The sequence below is a fragment of the Haliotis rufescens genome, unplaced genomic scaffold (genome assembly GCF_023055435.1).
Source record: "Haliotis rufescens isolate VD_foot unplaced genomic scaffold, xgHalRufe1.0.p SCAF_103, whole genome shotgun sequence".
Taxonomy (NCBI): domain Eukaryota; kingdom Metazoa; phylum Mollusca; class Gastropoda; order Lepetellida; family Haliotidae; genus Haliotis; species Haliotis rufescens.
In genome coordinates, this window is record NW_025963784.1 from 702,082 (window position 1) to 726,501 (window position 24,420).

The window sequence follows — 24,420 nt, forward strand, 5'->3', positions numbered from 1 at the left end:
TAACGCCGCTTTTAACATTATTCCATTTATATCAGGGCGTGTCAGCTTAATGTGGGAGGAAAGCCCGAAGTGATGCAGGTCTCAGACGTTTACCACTTTGGTGAAACCCACGAGCATGGGTATGGTGCTGATAAACCTAGAAACATAATCGGGGCGAACCTGGATTCGAACCCACAATCATAGGTTTCTGGCGTGTTCAAGGGACGCAACTGTGCACAGCGAATCGCGGCACCTTAGATGACTGGGCCACCCGTACACCTTCATGGTCAAAGAAAACATTAAATCTTTCACCATGCTCCACATGCTCCCCCAAATGGATTTATATGACAAGACAGTTTTATTAGCCAGTTCACAAAAGACACTTCACGTCCTTCAGACGATGGAGGTTGAAGGAGAGCGCTCGCCGTGAACAAATCCCATTGAGTAAGACACACAGATGTTTATGGAATGTTACAACTAAACAATTCATCTCAAAGAATAGGATCCTTTTGAGTTTGGTGTTCACTGGGCCCTGGGTATAATATAAGTGCCCGGAATATAAAACCGGAATCCCCACGGGGCACAACAATATTGCGAAACGAGATACTGGAGTATCTGTCAAAATGTAGCAGTTGTTTATTTCATTGAAATGCTGTTAACTATTTTCATATTGATGAGATATAAGAAGCCTATATTGATTTGATATTTGATGTGATAGGCCAGTTCCGTATATTTATTCGTTGAATTAAAACAAATATACATTCGGATATTTCGAATTGTACATATATTTTTGGCGCCATCCAAACATTCCTGAAATAATAAAATAATTCAGATAGTTCTCCGTCATTTACACCTGAGATTGAATCATTTTCTGTTATAAATCGCCACTGCAGTGCTGACGCCATGATCCTATATTATTTAGTGTTCGACAGGGTAAGTCGTTGACGCATTGCTGCTCGGAACAATTACCTTGTATTGATAGACTTGCATAAATCGTAAAGACTCATGAACATGACTCAACATTCAACGATTAATTATAAGCACATTTAGAGATACACTTTTTTCAACGATAATTAAGAATATACCCTGGACACAAACAATACCGTGTTAAAACCATTTTCCTATAATATTGATGAACATGATTCATGTGGTTTGTGAACAGAAATGAAGTGTATAATTTGTACTTTACAGACCATAGATCCCCAGACAATAAGGTAGAGGAAATATGTGATACAAACAATAATCGGGCAAGACATAGCGGATTTCGGATTTCGGATTTTCCGATTTCCTACTTAGTGGGTATAGCAGTCACGTGGGTGGGTGTTCAGGAAACTATTCTTGCCTAAAATCAAATGCTTACGTTTAATTCAAACCGGCTCTGCATTGGCAAATAGTCATGACATGGATTAATTTCATTTTGGACAGACACATCGATTATTACTCAACGTGTCCGCACTGCAAGTATGGCTCCATCAACACTGTGCTAAAGACATATAACTCCTACTTATTGAAGCAATGATGTGTGGTATGAGTAAGTATAATGACTTATGCTGCATAGACACAAACACAGTAGTTATCTATGACATACATAGAAAATATGGATTGTATGGGTTGTCAGATTCTGGATTGTGGATCCCGTCTGCATTACGTAAACATATCCGCTCAGGGACCAGCTTATCCGTGTCAAAACAATTAGATACAATACTATTATTAATGTCTACCTTATTTAAACTGCTCTACCTATTGCGTATCTTTTAACAGGGCATGAACCCATATTTACTCGTAAACAAACTTTATTTTTTAGACAAAATACAAATACATACAATATGTGTAAATATCAACAAGTCATACACACAAAAAATATTTACAATCTTTATTTTTGAGACGTTTAAGCTCTTTGTGGGAAGAAATCATGATTTCTGTCTAAAACAACACGAAACCCACCTCCTAAGATAAACTTGTAAAGACATGGAAAGAGTCAGTGCACATCATTGCTTTGTTCCGCCACTGAAATAGGCAAATGTTCGATGTTGCCAGTTATGTCACAAGGTAATCAGTACATGGGGTAAAGAAGGCCTTAAGGCAACATTCCTAGATTTAGTTAACTGGCTTAGATGATGATGCCTGAAGTAGGTTGAGAATTTCCTCCCACTCAATGGTACATATGTCATTGCAGCTCCACAACGCTCTGACGAGGACCAGTCTGGTGGCAGATCCCCCATTGTTCTCCTTCCACTTGGCAAGCATGTATACGATCTGCATGTACAGCGAGAAAGGGTGTGCAGCTTTTATTTGCTCCATTTGAATGAGAGAATGTCCAAGTTCTGCCCCGAGGACCTCAAACCCAAAACCGATATGTCTTGCCACAAGATTGAGATCTGCTCTTGAAACAGGAATCTTTAGTGATTCCTCGTCAACATCGTATGGCAAGTTGCGATGTGATGAATCTAGGAAAACATGTTTTCATTAATATGTGTAACATTAAATGGAATCTTGCATGACAAAATGATTTGAAAAATGCTACATGAGCAGTAACCTCATTTGAGTATCTTTCGGAACGACTACAGTGTAGCTTGCATGAAATGTAATATTACAAACACAGTGCCTTCATCTAACAAGTCGAACAAGAAATGTGTTATTTATAACGAACCTTGTCCCTCTTGATTGTGGTTAACCGGCTCAGTGTCTAGTCGCTGTAATGGAAATGTAAAGAGTATTCTAACTGTAAATATGGAATTCTTAATGAACAAAATATACGTGTATATTGTTCAGTATAAGTGAGTAAGGTAAGAAGGGTTCATGTTATAATAGTGAGTGTATTTAAAAGAATTACCAAAATTCGAAAAAATTCCATTACTTCCCAAAAGTATCTAGTGTCCAATTTTTCAATTTCGCACATCAAATCATCATTTGCCCATAGAAACCGGCCGATGGAGAGGGTTACTGAGAGAAGATCGTGTCTGCACATTATGCAACTCATCTGCTGTTGGAGACAAATTTCACTATCTTTTTAGGTGTGAAGCACTTCAACAACGACTTCTTTACATCCAAAAGAATTGTTATATCTGGCCAAATATGTGTTAATTGCGTAAAACTTTATCACCTAAAAATCTTACCAGATTCATCGTACATTTGAACACATTATTACGTTAAGGTGTCAAATATTATTTAGTTTTTTAATTTTATTTTTGTATTTGTTTTATTGAGGCTTGTTTACCCTCTTGATCTGCATTGTATATTATATGTTATATATATATATATATATATATATATGTACTCTTGTACCACCGTTGGTGTTTTTTCAGAGAAATAAAACTGAACTGATAGGTTAACAGTATTTCATATATATCAAGACATGGGGCACGGAATGACACGGAATGCCGCAATTCGCTGTGCAGAGTTGCATCCATTGGTGCCTATATGTTTCTAGGTATTGTCTGCGCCATATCCCTGCTCTGGGTAAACGTTTGAGGCCTGTATCACTTCCAGATTTCCTCCCACACTAAGTCCACACTCCGTGATATAACTGGAATACTGTCCAAAGTGGTGTTAAAACAATTCACGCACTTAAATTAAGGCTTTATCAATACGTGTCAACTTGGTGAGGGAGGTAAGACTGAAGTTATTACTAATAGGCACACGAGCATCACACCCAATTCAAATTTTGCCATTGTGGAATTGACCTAATACAGCTTTGGTTATGTAAATATTATACTAAACCTCAAAACATTAACAGGTAAAGGAAGCAATGGTTATTTAAGAATGTCTTAGACCTACCTGATACCGGCCTCGAGGCCAACATCGAAGAGTATTTCCCATTTTAAATGTATGCAATATTACTGCATCTACTCCTGATATGGATTGATCACTTATAAAGTCTGAATGAGACTACAACCAATCTACACCTTGTACTTATAGCGGTTAGAAAGGGTATTCTTCCCCTTCGACGACGGCGAGTATCGCTATTGACGAGAAATAGCGGATTTCGGATTTCGGATCCCGGATACTAGTCTAGTGAATTGCATGTGTAGTGATGGTATAAATAAGCGTTCGATAGTGAATGTAATCGTGTTACATTAGATTGTCTACTACGCGATTTCATGTTTGCGTACATGAATCATTAGTATGTTTCATGTCATATGTACAATACAATTCAGTTACTTGTTTAGTTGCTTATCTTAATGATCGGCTGTAGAGTAAGCTTTAATCACGCCAATACCTGTCTTTGGGTACTTAATATGAGTCTGAAGGTCACAGGCCAAGATTGCTACTTTATAAGACAACATTTTAAATACTATCACACATATCATCCTGTCCTGAAATGTTGAAACTTAAGACCTGCATAATTAATCAACAAGAACAAAAATCATTTCAGTTACGCAGCTGTAAGCTGTAATATCATTCACATTATATATATTTTTCTACTACAATTTCATGATCGTCCACGTCATCATAAAGCATAATAAACTACATTTTATAATATATTGGATATAATTAGATTGTCACATTGAAGGCTATAATATAATATTTCTTCACATAATACATTTGTTGGTGATATTTATCTTCCTATGCTTCGCTGCTTGCAATATTTGCAAACATCACCTGTAGTCAAAGGATTTTAGTTTTCCGAACTTCTGGTCACTGCACACTTTTGTACAAGGTACAGCGGGTTTCGGATTTCGGATTTTCAGATACCAGGCAATGTTACTGGGAATGCAGTGGCAAATATTATAGGCATTAAATCCATGTATATAATAAAACGTTTTTCATTTACATGTCTATCTATATCACAGAAGTTTATGTATCTGAGGCTATAGTCTGTTGCCTGACGTCAAACGTTTCTTTGTTGTTCTGCTTTAGGACATGATAATGACATGAATGTGTATAAATGTTTACTGTGAACACCGAGGCGTTACAGCTCGGCGGTATTCATTGAGTGTACCCGTATTCAGGAAGCCAACCGTCAAGTCGTATATCAAGTGCCACGTCACTACAGTCCTAGTTAATCTTTTGTTATTCGTTGTTCAGAAATGGTGTGAGGACATAGCCACACAGCAGACATGGAGTAGATAGAGCTATGGCGAGGGTAGACAGAGAGGTGGCAGCTCCGTACTTCACGGGGAAGAACAAGGCACTGAAGCTCACTGAAGCGTTGGAGATACTGGAGAACCCTGATGACACACGGGCTTTAGTAACACCCCCTGCTAAACCCCATGGAGGAGACGGGTACTTGTACAGGGTGGAGGCAGACTCGGCGGAAGGTAGGTTAAAGAGTGCATGTCTTGACATGTTTTAACATTAATAAAAATGCATACCTCTGATGAGTATCAATAAAGGGAGGGTTAATAATGAAATAAGTAATAATAAAACACTAAATGTGATTATCGGCATCATTTATTGTCAGGTGTCAGGTTAAGAGGCGACTATGCTTGTCGTAAGATGCGACTAAAGAGATCGGGTGGTCAGGCTCGCTGACTTTGTTCATGCATGTCATCGATCCGAGTTGCGTGGATCGATGCTTATCATATCAATCACTGGATTGTCTGGTCCAGACTCGATTATTTACAGACCGCCGTCATATAGCTGGAATATTGCTGAGTGCGGCGTTAAACAACAAACAGACAAACGAAACAAAACAAAAATGTAGCCGCTATTGGACGGAGGGTGGTCATTGTTTCTAATATAGTCGTGGGTTCGAACCTCAGATTCGTCCGTAGTGATTCGAGGCTTGTAAACGTCCACGACCTACGCCATTTTACGCCACTACCCCCACTTTACCAAATGTTAACCGAAATACTCATTAAAGCGGCCTGAACACCAACTCACTCACTCATGCTTATGCCTACACAATGCAGAGATGACCTTCTTGACCCACTGATCCCTATGATAATATACAAATTTAGTTGTCCTGTATGACTGAACGTTCACATACTAGTATGCTGTGATCGTGGTGTCAACGCGCATGTGTTGACGGGGAAGTTAGCTCAGATTGAAGACGAAGAATACGTTGAGTCCAAACTTCTTTAGTCAGAAATAATACAAACAAATACAATTACTGATAGAAATATTTCGAGCAGAGATTCCAACTCAACAACTACAAGTGAAGTCAAGCAAGCAGGCGTATCCTACTCGCGGCTGTACATACAGGTGCTGTCGGAATACCAGACTAACTAAGTAAAGATGTAAACGGTGTCTAGCCGGGAGAGCCACATTTCAGAAATGGCTATTGCCGGTAGAGCCACATTTTCAGCTGAGTGCATTTCACCTATTCCAGCGGGTAATTAATTAATCCGATTACCGATACCTTTAAATGAGTGTCCCACATTTAAATTACTAAGCGTGGTGTTACTTACTTACTTACTTACTTACTTATATTGGAGATTTAACGTGCGCTTTCCGACTGCAAGCGTATGTCGCACACGGGCCCGGCCCGGCCATTTAATGTGTTTCCAAAAAGGGGAAAGTGAGTTTGTGCAACCCAGGAGGGGGGCTTTAGGGGTTGCTGATATAGTAATTTTGAAATTTGGAAAGAATGCCAAGAGTGGGTGGGGGACGAACTAAGGGAGCTGTGTGTGTTGGGTGGTTGTTAGATTAGGTAGTTTTGGTTTTAATATTTTATTTGGGGTTTAAATGCGACTAATTAGTCCTGTTTTAATGAGGTATATGCCTAAGGCTTTGAATTTTTCTAATTTATTTTGTGGATTTAGGATTGATTCTAGTGTAAGTCCCGTTTTAAGATTTAGGGTGGTCTGTAGTGTTGTTCGGTGTGTTTGGTAGTGTGTGCAGTGAATGAGTACGTGTTCTGGTGTTTGTTGTTTGCAATGCGGGCAGTTTCCTGTTGTGTGTATATTAGCTATTTTACGGTGATTATTTAGTTTGGTGTGGTCTGTTTGTAGTTTAGTAATTATTCTAGGTCTAGAGTTTACCACTTACAACTCAGTTGGACTTTGAACGTGCAGCTCACAATGCCGTGACTGATGTTTTTCTTGGGACATTAGTTAGAGGGTGTTTCTTTCACTTCACCCAATGTATCTGGAGGAGGGTACAGAAAAGAAGGTCTGGTGATGGACTATATGGAAGATGAGGAGGTGAAGAAGCTGGCGAGAAGAGCTGCTGCCCTCCCTCTAGTACCTCGTGACAAAGTGGATGATGTGTGGCTTGATGCCATCGCTGACTCTCCTGCTGGCCCTAAAGTGACTGCCTTCATGGACTACGTGACAACCAGTTGGTTTCAAGGAGGGGCCTTCATGCCAGAGATTTGGAACCATTTCGAAAACCAAGGCCACCGTACCAACAATCACCTGGAAGGGTGGCACAGCAAGATAAAGAAACTTGCCAAGAAGTGCCAACCGACCATCTACGAGGTAGTGAAGCTATTTCAGCGAGAGCAGTCACTCAAAGAGGTTACAGTCCTGAGGCTCTCTCACCAGTGGTCAGAACCTCACGAAAAAAGAAGTACAAGACAATCGATGCACGTATTGCGTCCCTCAAGATCCAGCTCCTGAACCAACACCTGAGTGAGATGGACTATGCTGACCACGTGGGCGACCCCCTTTCTTCTGCAGTAATGACATTAAATCCATTATGCTATTCATATGCTATTCATATTCATCAATGTAAAGTTTTGATGAATATGTTACTGTTATCCTTGTTGAATAAAAAATGAGAAAACAAGACTTGTTTTGTTATATACGGTAACCTGTTAGAATCACAAAGCATGTTTTGACAGCATAGCCGCGAGAGCGACATCGACTGTAAATGGAGAAATGACCTCACAGAAGTCAGTGGCAGGTTGAAGTGGTCACGCCTTAGCCCGGATGTTCTCGGCGAAGACCAGTGCAAGGAGACGTATCACAGACTGGTATCTGCTGTCATAGTAGGTGCATATCACATGAAGACGGACATCACAGAGTTTGTTGACACCCTCTATATGTACCCATCACATGTGATGAGTGACAACGCCATGACAGATGACGACGATGGGACAGATCCTCAGATGTGCAAGGTGGGGCCCCACAACATACAGAGGAATCATCTCCTCGATCAAACAGCATGGCTTGGCGATGAGGTAATTTTCACGATTTCGTAGCTTATGTTTTGCTCTTTATGTATTATATAATTTAATTCTGAAAATTCTTTCTAAAAGTTTAACATTACTTGGACAAATCAAAGGTACAAAATCGACCAGGACAATCTTCCTTCTCGGTCGTGGTCGGTAGGCCATGTCAAATAATGATATCAGGAATAACATTATTAAAGATGAAAATGGTACAATATTGATAGATGATAAAAAAACATTTGTTCGAATAGTTGAAATTGCTCACAGGTCAAGTGGTATTAACTCGCTCAATCGTTATTTGAGCAGTTAGGATATATGTTGCCATGTTTTTCTAAATTGCTGGTTGTAACACGTGACAAACGGGTTTCGCATACAGTAAACTACGGTTATAACGAACTCAAAGGGATTGCTAATTTTAGTTCGTCATAATGGTAGTTCGTTATAAGCATATATACAGCATAACTACAGCAGATAGTCGGGACCAAAAAAGTAAGTTCGTTATATCCGTCAGTTCGTTATAAGCGTGTTCGTTATAATCGTAGTTTAACCTCCATTGCAGGTGATGAATGCATACATGCATGTCCTGAAGACCACGTCGAATAGGATCCACAGCTGCCACTGCGCTGTACTTGATTCCTTCTTTGTCAACCATTGGGAGAAAGACGAGTATGACGTGCACCCCTGCAAGGTATGGACGAGCATAGTCATGTACATTGTATAAAGGGATGAGTAAAGTACTGGTATTAGGTTTTCGTCCAAAGATGGAAATTAAAGAGACATTTGAAGATCTTCGATTCGGTTATGGATCCTTGTTTAGCATCTAATTTAGGCTCTATGAGATATGAGGTCGGTTTTGGAGACAGTTCATTGAAGGTCTAGAGCAGCAGTTTTCCTTTTTTCAAGAATATCATCACTGGACATATGTCAACATGCTATGTGCAGTAAACTACGGTTATAACGAGGTTTAATGGCCGCTTTGAACAGTGTTCTAATTATTTCACATCGGTCAGATTAATGTGGGAGGAAAGCAAGAAGTGATGCAGGTTTCAGACATTAACCACTTTAGTTATTGAGTTTGAAATGTTCAATATCATAGCCATTTCAACATAAATATCATACGCATGTATCCAAATCAGAGGGAAGTAATCGTATGGATATGCTAATATCAGTAAACTTGATCAAATGGAAAAGAACTTATTGCAAATTATAATACAGTAGTCTGTAGATAGACATACGTCTATGTGGTTAAAGAGCATCAAAGAATCTTGCTTGATCAGGGTAAAACATTCAAGACCATATTATTTTCCTTTTCACCAAAACCTTTACTGTAAATAAAAGCGACATAACCCTTTCCACATTCTAGCTTGTCCCCCATCTCAGTGGAGCTCCTTTTTTAATATACATGTATGTGCTTTCCTTTTTTGGAGACCAGGCGTTAGTCTGAAAAGCATTAAAATGTTTGGTTTGCATCAGTGACAAATACTATGCAATTCCATGTTTTGACTTTTGTACAATAATTATGTCTCTGTTTCTCGGGCGACCGGTTGACTTGTCTTTGCATGTGTTTGTGACGGGTGCCACCGGTGGACAGAATATGGTCACCTTTTTGCGAACTGGTATTGTCACTATTTGCCAGTGATTTATTAGCACATGCTCGTGATATAGTCGGTATCATTCAAGGTGTTTGTTTTAATTATGGCAATGATTTTGCGGATTTATTTTATGTTAGGAGGAACTTGGAACTTACACGTGGATCCTGATGCCAGTGAACATGCCACTGAATCAACACTGGGTGCTTCTGGTCGCCAATGCCCAGGATGGAACAGTGGGCGTGGTCAACTCTAAGCCTGTCCTTGATGTAGGGGACAAACTTATACAACATTGGAGGTAATTTGAGGGCGTGGCCAGCTATATGTAGATTTAAACCTTTATCATCCAAAACTGATATCACTTGGGTGAGATCAAGTGATGTATATATACTGTAGATATTGCTGCAACATAAGTGCATCACACTGTTTTGAAGACCATAGTGACGTCATTGTTACCATGACGTCACATCACTAATTACTGCTACTGAAGCTGTTAGCAATACTTTTTACACTTAAGACACTGCTTATAACTGCTACAAACTGAAACTGCTGGCAGAATGATGTTGGATGATAAATTTAATCTCACCCTTGTGTCTTTTGATGTCAAATATATCAACACTCGTTGATATTTATTACACTTAAAGACACTCGGGTGAGATTCTCTATGAACAACACTGTAGGTGGGTGGGCCGAACAGGTGATGTGGTCAACTCCCAGCCTACAATTGATGAAGACTACTGCGCTGACCAGAGCTGAGGTACACACTGATGAAAGTCTGCTACCGATTCTGTAACAAAAGCTGCAATCTGCCTCAGCTACAAACGTGTAGTTAATCAGTTCTAAATGTATAACGCTAGGTTGTAGGTGGGTTTGAGGCAGCGGAAACAAATAGAGGTCGTTAACTTTATCCTATATCTATTTCAGAAAATATACACGCAGTTTGAGGAGAGGTGATGGGTCAGTGGTCACATGGACAAAGACAGAATATCCAGTACTGAGTCAAAGAGATGGACATAGCTGTGGCGTGTTTGTGAATATGGTACGTGAACTAGATCAGAACAAGATATATAAATCTCTTTCATAATTGTATAATATCAAAAATAAGAGCAATACACAACAAAATATGATGATTTGCTACTATTTAATATACAGTCTAACTTTCTCCACATTTACTCTATTTTCACCACATCTTCTGAAATTCCACCCATCATGGGAACTATATTACAAATGTCATTCGCATGAGCATGCTCTTGGGTACTTGCAATTTAAAAGTGTCATGATCAAAACTGAATAGTTCTAGTAGTATCTTAACATACAATATCAGTATTAATATACTGATCCGTTTCTACGATATGTGTTTACTTAAATTTCCATAGTTCTTACAAGTTTTGGGATACAGTACGTTTGTATTAAAAACAAAAGCAAAATGACAATGTGAACTTTTACGTTTAAATATAGTATATTTCCATGTGTACAATGTATTCTGGCACTCTAAATCGAGATTCAGCGGGATCATGCTGTTGGAAAAGGGCTCTGAGTGAGTGAGTGAGCGAGCGAGCTTGGTTTCACGCCACCTTTAGCAATGTTCCAGCAATAGCGCGGCATGGGACCCTAGAAATGGGCTTCAAACATTGTACGCGGGAATTAAACCCGGATTTTCGGCGTGATGAGTGAAAGCTTTGACCACTGGGCTACCCCACCCCACTGACCTGATATGAGACCGTATACCGTCAGTAACAGCCATTTTGGATTTTCATACACCCACTTCACATATTTCACAAGAATATCCTGGTACAGAAATCCGTGACTTTATTACTAAAATTATAGAGGAAAAAGGCTCACAACAGAGGTCACTGATTTACAAATACACACTGATTTACAAATACCAACGTCATTGAACATAATAAAAGATGACGTCACGAACAAAAAACGCGACGCCAATGACGTCACATAGCAGTAGACCAGATAGAAGTCCATTGTTAGGGATAAGCGGACTGCTATCAAGTTACAGTTGAAACCAGACTCCTGTTAACATAGGTCAGTTTTATTATAATTCTATCTTGTTTAAACGTTAACATTTAGTACATTATTTATTCCATTGTTAACGTTCGTGATTACATTAGAGGGTTGTATCGTAAACAAGCCCGGCCCAATATATTTCTCCTTACCTAATATGACACCGTTAATGCCACTATAGACACCTTAAGGGTCAAACACTGAAGAACAGTGCTTTATTTTTTTGTCAATTATTCGTCACCAGTGGCTCTATATTGTTACAGGCAGCAGAAGCTGTACTATCGGAGGTGCCCATCAGTGTCATGAGAAGCTGCCACACTGTCTGGTACAGGAAGTACATCTGGCGCAGGTTGCGAGAATATGCTGATGAACATATACCGCCTGATACTGACACACATAGTGAGTATAAATATTGTTTTCCAAATATACCTCAAAACCCAAATACATACAAAAGACAAAACCCATTCCATAAACATTTATGTATATCATGATATTGATGGCAGTGTACACTTAGTGTTGATACTGCATTGAATATAAGAGAATTTTCTCATGGCCTCAGCTTAAACATGTGGAATACAGTCCGGGCAACAAGACTTGACCATTCTTTTGGTGGGTTCATAAATTGTTTTATGAGGTTAGTTTTATTAGTCTGGGAAGGGTTGCCTTTTTCTATCAGTGAGATGAGATTTCTCCTAAGGTCTGTATACAGTGGGCATAATAGCAAGAAGTGATGCATGTTGCATCAACACTTTCTTTAGCCTATCTACACTTTCTACATCGCCACCACCACTCACTCACTTATCCCATGAACTTGCACCATCTCCCATATCCCTCCCCAGTTATGACAAGGTTGTGAACGTGTTACTACTCTATATCACTCTGATTGCCTGTCATAAATCCATGTTTTCAATTACGCTGATAGATTACTGTGTCTGTTAGGAAACAGTAAACCTTAACCAATAATTAACTCAACAACAAACAAGGGACAATAGCCCTTTCACATTTAACAACTTTACACATTTATGTTTATGAATCACTACCAAATAGTATGTTCACGACAAGGTGAACATATCCTGCCAATAGCAATATATATCCCACAACAAAACTAGAATGTCCAAACCCACGTACCACTGGGCGTACTTATGTCAGCAAAATTTGTTATTATTCGTTTCCCGCTAAATCTAGCATTGTCGTACCACGTTTATGTACTGTAGGACGCAAGTTAGGGACAATTCATAAAGCGGTTCAGTTTATATGTTTGTTTAACGCCCCAATCGGCAATATCCCAGCTATATGACGGCGGACTGTAAATAATCGAGTTTGGACCAGACAATCCAGTGATGGATATCATGATCATCGATTCACGCAATCGGGACACGCTTAACCAAGTCAGCGAGCCCGACCACCCGATCCCGTTACAAGCATAGTCGCTTTTTACAGGCAAACATGGGAAGCTAATATTTGTTACATGTGTTGTGCTGAACTGAATATCAAGCATGTTGATAGTTAGGTTTTTAAGTAGTTCAATACTACTGAATAACTATATATCAGACAAATTGCATTAGAATGCTTAGAGACATTAACGTGAGTTATTAGATTGACACCCGCTGCTGGCTTGTTTCCAGCAATTCGAAAAACTAAAACCAGTAGCGAATCCACTGCTCCTGAATTAGCTATATTACGCAGAGTCATTCGCCGGTCGGTCATCACCACAACGTGGGTTCTCGGGATCAGTTCTGGTGTGGCTGACTTCACAGGCCTTCGAGGACGGGGGTCGTCTTCAAGGCACTCCCTGTTACACTCAAACTCTGCTGCCTAACTCGTTATGTTGGCAAAGAAGGGACATACTTCCCTAGTGCTGTATTCATATCTTCTTGGATGGCTTTTGGCGTTGTTATATAAATCCTTTTTTTCTGCAATTCCACTTGACTGCACGTTCCTAAAATGTCCATTTTCCTAAAGTCACAGACCTCTGCTTGTTTTGATTACTTTTGCGCAATTCCTTCTATCAGAGGCTCAGATATCAGTCAACCATCGGTGCTGACACATTGCTGACAGAATATTGTCATTCGGTCACTCACTCATTATTCACATGCTATTAATGATGAAGTAACGACTGGCATTATTTCCATTGTTGTGAAATATAAAAGCAGGTACATCATACAGGTAACAGGGTCTATTGATTTGTTTTGTGTGTATTATTTCTTGTTATTCAAGTACGAGTGAATCCTGGCAAACTGGGAAGTGTCCTAACCTTTATATTCGCAATGGGCAAAAACTAAATATTGATATTGCAAATAGAGGATATTCAGCCAATCACGATTTGTCAGAAAAAATAACCTAATGTAGAGGAGTTGGATGTAGGTAATTGTAAAGGGAGACAACTATTCAAATATGTTCGTAAATTACGTGTTTTGACTTGAACCATATGTTCCCATGTTTCGCAGATGAGCAATTGACTTGCCTTTGCATATGTTTGTGATGTGTGTCATCAGCAGGACAGGATACGTTCGCCTTTTCGTGGACACCTGATACCATTACTATTTGATAGTGATTCAAAAACACATGCTCATGAACGGCCAAAGAGGATCATCAAATACCTCATAAGTTTATATGTTGGCAAATGGTGTTTATTGTGGTTGATACATAGATTTACATAGAAAACAGCATGTACAAATGCCAAGGTATCTTAAATGTCTATTCAAGTAGTAGACATTAGTAAGCGTTAAATTATAATAATGATTAAAGTGTTTATTTCAATTATGAATTAACCTGTTTGGTTCTGTATTTGAAAGATCGTTGTCCTTCTTGCAGTGCTTGAGTCTCCATGTGAAATGCTGACAAATAATCCAGCGTCAACGAATGCCAGAGCGTTTGTGTATACAATAGTCAATATGTCGACCAGCATAGATGATACGAGATACAGTTTGCATAAAGCAGCCAGCCTCGGTGATATTAGACGCATGCACTTGTTGATAGACCAGGGGGAGGATGTAGCAGGTACCGATGACCGAGGATGGACGCCTTTGCACTGTGCCTGTGAAAACGGTCACGTTGAAGCTGTCTCTGATCTGGTTTCCAGGAGGACGGGCGACGTACAAAATAGAGCTCAACTTACATTGTACAATCCTGTCTTGGGTACGGAGTATATGTATCTAGCAGGAACATATCCACTCCACATTGCTTGTTTAAATGGACATGAGAATGTAGCGCACATTTTGATCAATAGCGAGGCAAATGTTGACGACAAAAGTGAAAATGGAACAACAGCTCTTTTTCTTGCTTCTATTAACGGACATGAAGCTGTAGCTGCACTTCTGATCAAGAATGGTGCAAGCATTACAGCTGAGGACAAGGACGGATGGACGGCATTACATCTAGCTTCTCAGAATGGACATGAATCTGTAGCCGCACTTCTGATCAAGAATGGTGCAAGTGTTACAGCAGAATACAAGGACGGATTGACGACATTACATCTAGCTTGTTTGTATGGACATGAATCTGTAGCTGCACTTCTGATCAAGGATGGTGCAAACATTACAGCTGAGGACAAGGACGGATGGACGGCATTACATCTAGCTTGTCAGAATGGACATGAATCTGTAGCCGCACTTCTGATCATGAATGGTGGAAGCATTACAGCTGTAAATAAGAACAGACGGACGGCATTACATCTAGCTTGTCAGAATGGACATGAATCTGTAGTCACACTTCTGATCAAGAATGGTGCAAGTGTTACAGCTGAGAACAAGGACGGATGGACGGCATTACATCTAGCTTGTTTGTATGGACATGAATCTGTAGCCGCACTTCTGATCAAGAATGGTGCAAGTGTTACAGCATTAACGACGCATGGAGTGACGGCACTACATCTAGCTTGTCAGAATGGACATGAATCCGTAGCCGCACTTCTGATCAAGAATGGTGCAAGTGTTACAGCAGAATACAATGACGGATTGACAGCATTACATCTAGCTTGTCAGAATGGACATGAATCTGTAGCCGCACTTCTGATCAAGAATGGTGCAAGCATTACAGCTGAGGACAATGACGGATGGACGGCATTACATCTAGCTTGTCAGAATGGACATGAATCTGTAGCCGCACTTCTGATCAAGAATGGTGCAAGCATTACAGCTGTAAATAAGAACAGACGGACGGCATTACATCTAGCTTGTCAGAATGGACATGAATCTGTAGCTGCACTTCTGATCAAGAATGGTGCAAGTGTTGCAGCAGGAACGACACATGGAGTGACGGCACTACATCTAGCTTGTGACAATGGGCATGAATCTGTAGCTGCACTTCTGATCAAGAATGGTGCAAGTGTTACAGCATTAACGACACATGGAGTGACGGCACTACATTTAGCTTGTCAGAAGGGACATGAATCTGTATCCGCACTTCTGATCAAGAATGGTGCAAGCATTACGGTTCAGGACAAGGACGGATGGACGGCATTACATCTAGGTTGTGAGAATGGACATGAATCTGTAGCCGCACTTCTGATCAAGAATGGTGCAAGCATTACATCTGAGGACAAGGACGGATGGACGGCATTACATCTAGGTTGTGAGAATGGACATGAATCTGTATCCGCACTTCTGATCAAGAATGGTGCAAGTGTTACAGCAGAATACAAGGACGGATTGACGGCATTACATCTAGCTTGTCAGAATAGACATGAATCTGTAGCCGCACTTCTGATCAAGAATGGTGCAAGCATTACATCTGAGGACAAGGACGGATGGACGGCATTACATCTAGGTTGTGAGAATGGACATGAATCTGTATCCGCACTTCTGATCAAGAATGATGCAAGCATTACAGCTGTAAATAAGAACAGACGGAAGGCATTACATCTAGCTTGTCAGAATGGACATGAATCTGTAGCTGCACTTCTGATCAAGAATGGTGCTAGTGTTACAGCAGAATGCAAGGACGGATTGACGGCATACATCTAGCTTGTCAGAATGGACATGAATCTGTAGCCGCACTTCTGATCAAGAATGGTGCAAGCATTACAGCTGAGGACAAGGACGGATTGACGGCATTACATCTAGGTTGTCAGAATGGACATGAATCTATAGCTGCACTTCTGATCAAGAATGGTGCAAGTGTTACAGCAGAATGCAAGGACGGATTGACGGCATTACATCTAGCTTGTCAGAATGGACATGAATCCGTAGCCGCACTTCTGATCAAGAATGGTGCAAGTGTTAAAGCAGAATACAAGGACGGATTGACGGCATTACATCTAGCTTGTCAGAATGGACATGAATCTGTAGCCGCACTTCTGATCAAGAATGGTGCAAGTGTTACAGCTGAGGACAAGGGCGGATGGACGGCATTATATCTAAGTTGTCAGAATGGACATGAATCTGTAGCCGCACTTCTGATCAAGGATGGTGCAAGTGTTACAGCAGTAACGACACATGGAGTGACGGCACTACATCTAGCTTGTGACAATGGTCATGAATCTGTAGCCGCACTTCTGATCAAGAATGGTGGAAGTATTACAGCTGTAAATAAGAAAAGACGGACGGTATTACATCGAGCTTGTCAGAATGGACATGAATCTGTAGCCGCACTTCTGATCAAGAATGGTGCAAGTGTTACAGCAGAACACAAGGACGGATGGACGGCATTACATCTAGCTTGTCAGAATGGACATGAATCTGTAGCCGCACTTCTGATCAAGAATGGTGCAAGTATTACAGCTGTAAATAAGAACAGACGGACGGCATTACATCTAGCTTGTCAGAATGGACATGAATCTTTAGCTGCACTTCTGATCAAGAATGGTGCAAGCATTACAGCTGTAAATAAGAACAGACGGACGGCATTACATCTAGCTTGTCAGAATGGACATGAATCTGTAGCCGCACTTCTGATCAAGAATGGTGCAAGCATTGCAGCTGAGGACAAGGACGGATTGACGGCATTACATCTAGCTTGTCAGAATGGACATGAATCTGTAGCCGCACTTCTGATCAAGGATGGTGCAAGTATTACAGCAGTAACGACACATGGAGTGACGACACTACATCTAGCTTGTCAGAATGGACATGAATCTGTAGCCGCACTTCTGATCAAGAATGGTGCAAGCATTGCAGCTGAGGACAAGGACGGATAGACGGCATTACATCTAGGTTGTGAGAATGGACATGAATCTGTAGCCGCACTTCTGATCAAGAATGGTGCAAGCATTACCGCTGTAAATAAGAACAGACGGACGGCATTACATCTAGCTTGTCAGAATGGACATGAATCTGTAGCTGCACTTCTGATCAAGAATGGTGCAAGTGTTGCAGCAGTAACGACACATGGAGTGACGGCACTACATCTAGCTTGTCAGAATGGACATGAATCTGTATCCGCACTTCTGATCAAGAATGGTGCAAGCATTACACCTGTAAATAAGAACAGACGGACGGCATTACATCTAGCATGTCATAAAGGACCTGAATCTGTAGCTGCACTTCTGATCAAGAATGGTGCAAGTGTTACAGCTGAGGACAGGGACGGATGGACGGCACTATATGTAGCTTCTCATAATGGACATGAATCTGTAGCCGCACTTCTGATCAAGAATGGTGCAAGTGTTACAGCAGAATGCAAGGGCGGATGGACGGCATTACATCTAGCTTGTCAGAATGGACATGAATCTGTAGCCGCACTTCTGATCAAGAATGGTGCAAGCATTGCAGCTGAGGACAAGGACGGATAGACGGCATTACATCTAGGTTGTGAGAATGGACATGAATCTGTAGCCGCACTTCTGATCAAGAATGGTGCAAGCATTACCGCTGTAAATAAGAACAGACGGACGGCATTACATCTAGCTTGTCAGAATGGACATGAATCTGTAGCTGCACTTCTGATCAAGAATGGTGCAAGTGTTGCAGCAGTAACGACACATGGAGTGACGGCACTACATCTAGCTTGTCAGAATGGACATGAATCTGTATCCGCACTTCTGATCAAGAATGGTGCAAGCATTACACCTGTAAATAAGAACAGACGGACGGCATTACATCTAGCATGTCATAAAGGACCTGAATCTGTAGCTGCACTTCTGATCAAGGATGGTGCAAGTGTTACAGCATTAACGAGACATGGAGTGACGGCACTACAACTAGCTTGTCAGAATGGACATGAATCTGTAGCCGCACTTCTGATCAAGAATGGTGCAAGTGTTACAGCTGAGGACAAGGGCGGATGGACGGCATTACATCTAGGTTGTCAGAATGGACATGAATCTGTAGCTGCACTTCTGATCAAGAATGGTGCAAGTGTTACAGCAGTAACGACACATGGAGTGACGGCACTACATCTAGCTTGTGACAATGGTCATGAATCTGTAGCCGCACTTCTGATCAAGAATGGTGCAAGTATTACAGCTGAGGACAAGGAAGGACGGACGGAACTACATCAAGCTAGTCAGAATGGACATGAATCTGTAGCCGCACTTCTGATCAAGAATGGTGCAAGTGTTACAGCTGAGGACAAGGACGGATGGACGGCATTACATCCAGCTTGTCAGAATGGACATGAATCTGTAGCTGCACTTCTGATCAAGGATGGTGCAAGTGTTACAGCATTAACGAGACATGGAGTGACGGCACTACAACTAGCTTGTCAGAATGGACATGAATCTGTAGCCGCACTTCTGATCAAGAATGGTGCAAGTGTTACAGCTGAGGACAAGGGCGGATGGACGGCATTATATCTAGGTTGTCAGAATGGACATGAATCTGTAGCTGCACTTCTGATCAAGAATGGTGCAAGTGTTACAGCAGTAACGACACATGGAGTGACGGCACTACATCTAGCTTGTGACAATGGTCATGAATCTGTAGCCGCACTTCTGATCAAGAATGGTGCAAGCATTACAGCTGAGGACAATGACGGATGGACGGCATTACATCTAGCTTGTCAGAATGGACATGAATCTGTAGCCGCACTTCTGATCAAGAATGGTGCAAGCATTACAGCTGTAAATAAGAACAGACGGACGGCATTACATCTAGCTTGTCAGAATGGACATGAATCTGTAGCTGCACTTCTGATCAAGAATGGTGCAAGTGTTACAGCAGAATACAATGACGGATTGACAGCATTACATCTAGCTTGTCAGAATGGACATGAATCTGTAGCCGCACTTCTGATCAAGAATGGTGCAAGCATTACAGCTGAGGACAATGACGGATGGACGGCATTACATCTAGCTTGTCAGAATGGACATGAATCTGTAGCCGCACTTCTGATCAAGAATGGTGCAAGCATTACAGCTGTAAATAAGAACAGACGGACGGCATTACATCTAGCTTGTCAGAATGGACATGAATCTGTAGCTGCACTTCTGATCAAGAATGGTGCAAGTGTTGCAGCAGGAACGACACATGGAGTGACGGCACTACATCTAGCTTGTGACAATGGGCATGAATCTGTAGCTGCACTTCTGATCAAGAATGGTGCAAGTGTTACAGCATTAACGACACATGGAGTGACGGCACTACATTTAGCTTGTCAGAAGGGACATGAATCTGTATCCGCACTTCTGATCAAGAATGGTGCAAGCATTACGGTTCAGGACAAGGACGGATGGACGGCATTACATCTAGGTTGTGAGAATGGACATGAATCTGTAGCCGCACTTCTGATCAAGAATGGTGCAAGCATTACATCTGAGGACAAGGACGGATGGACGGCATTACATCTAGGTTGTGAGAATGGACATGAATCTGTATCCGCACTTCTGATCAAGAATGGTGCAAGTGTTACAGCAGAATACAAGGACGGATTGACGGCATTACATCTAGCTTGTCAGAATAGACATGAATCTGTAGCCGCACTTCTGATCAAGAATGGTGCAAGCATTACATCTGAGGACAAGGACGGATGGACGGCATTACATCTAGGTTGTGAGAATGGACATGAATCTGTATCCGCACTTCTGATCAAGAATGATGCAAGCATTACAGCTGTAAATAAGAACAGACGGAAGGCATTACATCTAGCTTGTCAGAATGGACATGAATCTGTAGCTGCACTTCTGATCAAGAATGGTGCTAGTGTTACAGCAGAATGCAAGGACGGATTGACGGCATACATCTAGCTTGTCAGAATGGACATGAATCTGTAGCCGCACTTCTGATCAAGAATGGTGCAAGCATTACAGCTGAGGACAAGGACGGATTGACGGCATTACATCTAGGTTGTCAGAATGGACATGAATCTATAGCTGCACTTCTGATCAAGAATGGTGCAAGTGTTACAGCAGAATGCAAGGACGGATTGACGGCATTACATCTAGCTTGTCAGAATGGACATGAATCCGTAGCCGCACTTCTGATCAAGAATGGTGCAAGTGTTAAAGCAGAATACAAGGACGGATTGACGGCATTACATCTAGCTTGTCAGAATGGACATGAATCTGTAGCCGCACTTCTGATCAAGAATGGTGCAAGTGTTACAGCTGAGGACAAGGGCGGATGGACGGCATTATATCTAAGTTGTCAGAATGGACATGAATCTGTAGCCGCACTTCTGATCAAGGATGGTGCAAGTGTTACAGCAGTAACGACACATGGAGTGACGGCACTACATCTAGCTTGTGACAATGGTCATGAATCTGTAGCCGCACTTCTGATCAAGAATGGTGGAAGTATTACAGCTGTAAATAAGAAAAGACGGACGGTATTACATCGAGCTTGTCAGAATGGACATGAATCTGTAGCCGCACTTCTGATCAAGAATGGTGCAAGTGTTACAGCAGAACACAAGGACGGATGGACGGCATTACATCTAGCTTGTCAGAATGGACATGAATCTGTAGCCGCACTTCTGATCAAGAATGGTGCAAGTATTACAGCTGTAAATAAGAACAGACGGACGGCATTACATCTAGCTTGTCAGAATGGACATGAATCTTTAGCTGCACTTCTGATCAAGAATGGTGCAAGCATTACAGCTGTAAATAAGAACAGACGGACGGCATTACATCTAGCTTGTCAGAATGGACATGAATCTGTAGCCGCACTTCTGATCAAGAATGGTGCAAGCATTGCAGCTGAGGACAAGGACGGATTGACGGCATTACATCTAGCTTGTCAGAATGGACATGAATCTGTAGCCGCACTTCTGATCAAGGATGGTGCAAGTATTACAGCAGTAACGACACATGGAGTGACGACACTACATCTAGCTTGTCAGAATGGACATGAATCTGTAGCCGCACTTCTGATCAAGAATGGTGCAAGCATTGCAGCTGAGGACAAGGACGGATAGACGGCATTACATCTAGGTTGTGAGAATGGACATGAATCTGTAGCCGCACTTCTGATCAAGAATGGTGCAAGCATTACCGCTGTAAATAAGAACAGACGGACGGCATTACATCTAGCTTGTCAGAATGGACATGAATCTGTAGCTGCACTTCTGATCAAGAATGGTGCAAGTGTTGCAGCAGTAACGACACATGGAGTGACGGCACTACATCTAGCTTGTCAGAATGGACATGAATCTGTATCCGCACTTCTGATCAAGAATGGTGCAAGCATTACACCTGTAAATAAGAACAGACGGACGGCATTACATCTAGCATGTCATAAAGGACCTGAATCTGTAGCTGCACTTCTGATCAAGAATGGTGCAAGTGTTACAGCTGAGGACAGGGACGGATGGACGGCACTATATGTAGCTTCTCATAATGGACATGAATCTGTAGCCGCACTTCTGATCAAGAATGGTGCAAGTGTTACAGCAGAATGCAAGGGCGGATGGACGGCATTACATCTAGCTTGTCAGAATGGACATGAATCTGTAGCCGCACTTCTGATCAAGAATGGTGCAAGCATTGCAGCTGAGGACAAGGACGGATAGACGGCATTACATCTAGGTTGTGAGAATGGACATGAATCTGTAGCCGCACTTCTGATCAAGAATGGTGCAAGCATTACCGCTGTAAATAAGAACAGACGGACGGCATTACATCTAGCTTGTCAGAATGGACATGAATCTGTAGCTGCACTTCTGATCAAGAATGGTGCAAGTGTTGCAGCAGTAACGACACATGGAGTGACGGCACTACATCTAGCTTGTCAGAATGGACATGAATCTGTATCCGCACTTCTGATCAAGAATGGTGCAAGCATTACACCTGTAAATAAGAACAGACGGACGGCATTACATCTAGCATGTCATAAAGGACCTGAATCTGTAGCTGCACTTCTGATCAAGGATGGTGCAAGTGTTACAGCATTAACGAGACATGGAGTGACGGCACTACAACTAGCTTGTCAGAATGGACATGAATCTGTAGCCGCACTTCTGATCAAGAATGGTGCAAGTGTTACAGCTGAGGACAAGGGCGGATGGACGGCATTACATCTAGGTTGTCAGAATGGACATGAATCTGTAGCTGCACTTCTGATCAAGAATGGTGCAAGTGTTACAGCAGTAACGACACATGGAGTGACGGCACTACATCTAGCTTGTGACAATGGTCATGAATCTGTAGCCGCACTTCTGATCAAGAATGGTGCAAGTATTACAGCTGAGGACAAGGAAGGACGGACGGAACTACATCAAGCTAGTCAGAATGGACATGAATCTGTAGCCGCACTTCTGATCAAGAATGGTGCAAGTGTTACAGCTGAGGACAAGGACGGATGGACGGCATTACATCCAGCTTGTCAGAATGGACATGAATCTGTAGCTGCACTTCTGATCAAGGATGGTGCAAGTGTTACAGCATTAACGAGACATGGAGTGACGGCACTACAACTAGCTTGTCAGAATGGACATGAATCTGTAGCCGCACTTCTGATCAAGAATGGTGCAAGTGTTACAGCTGAGGACAAGGGCGGATGGACGGCATTATATCTAGGTTGTCAGAATGGACATGAATCTGTAGCTGCACTTCTGATCAAGAATGGTGCAAGTGTTACAGCAGTAACGACACATGGAGTGACGGCACTACATCTAGCTTGTGACAATGGTCATGAATCTGTAGCCGCACTTCTGATCAAGAATGGTGCAAGCATTACAGCTGAGGACAATGACGGATGGACGGCATTACATCTAGCTTGTCAGAATGGACATGAATCTGTAGCCGCACTTCTGATCAAGAATGGTGCAAGCATTACAGCTGTAAATAAGAACAGACGGACGGCATTACATCTAGCTTGTCAGAATGGACATGAATCTGTAGCTGCACTTCTGATCAAGAATGGTGCAAGTGTTGCAGCAGGAACGACACATGGAGTGACGGCACTACATCTAGCTTGTGACAATGGGCATGAATCTGTAGCTGCACTTCTGATCAAGAATGGTGCAAGTGTTACAGCATTAACGACACATGGAGTGACGGCACTACATTTAGCTTGTCAGAAGGGACATGAATCTGTATCCGCACTTCTGATCAAGAATGGTGCAAGCATTACGGTTCAGGACAAGGACGGATGGACGGCATTACATCTAGGTTGTGAGAATGGACATGAATCTGTAGCCGCACTTCTGATCAAAAATGGTGCAAGTGTTACAGCAGAATACAAGGACGGATTGACGGCATTACATCTAGCTTGTCAGAATAGACATGAATCTGTAGCCGCACTTCTGATCAAGAATGGTGCAAGCATTACATCTGAGGACAAGGACGGATGGACGGCATTACATCTAGGTTGTGAGAATGGACATGAATCTGTATCCGCACTTCTGATCAAGAATGATGCAAGCATTACAGCTGTAAATAAGAACAGACGGAAGGCATTA

The 24,420-nt window shown here is 41.7% G+C and overlaps 1 protein-coding gene and 1 pseudogene across 1 annotated transcript; both read left to right on the forward strand.

Annotated features, from left to right (window-relative positions):
• The first annotated feature begins 7,052 nt into the window (after nucleotides 1-7,052).
• On the forward strand, nucleotides 7,053-16,459 carry LOC125377901 (alpha-latrotoxin-Lhe1a-like). The gene is made up of 9 exons (XM_048391984.1): nucleotides 7,053-7,343; nucleotides 7,709-8,047; nucleotides 8,598-8,726; nucleotides 9,768-9,925; nucleotides 10,552-10,666; nucleotides 11,907-12,042; nucleotides 14,458-14,973; nucleotides 15,421-16,113; nucleotides 16,455-16,459. The coding sequence occupies exons 1-9, from the start codon at nucleotides 7,053-7,055 to the stop codon at nucleotides 16,457-16,459; spliced, it is 2,382 nt and encodes a 793-aa protein (XP_048247941.1).
• Nucleotides 16,460-16,537: 78 nt separating this feature from the next.
• On the forward strand, nucleotides 16,538-24,377 carry LOC125377902 (annotated as a pseudogene).
• Nucleotides 24,378-24,420: the final 43 nt, after the last annotated feature.

Excerpts from the sequence above, each read along its gene's own strand:
- LOC125377901 (XM_048391984.1), top strand. The coding sequence starts at position 7,053 with ATGGAAGATGAGGAGGTGAAGAAGCTGGCGAGAAGAGCTGCTGCCCTC. Across the intron at positions 7,344-7,708 it reads GCCAACCGACCATCTACGAG|CATAGCCGCGAGAGCGACAT; the intron begins GTAGTGAAGCTA and ends ATGTTTTGACAG. Across the intron at positions 8,727-9,767 it reads ATGACGTGCACCCCTGCAAG|GAGGAACTTGGAACTTACAC; the intron begins GTATGGACGAGC and ends ATTTTATGTTAG.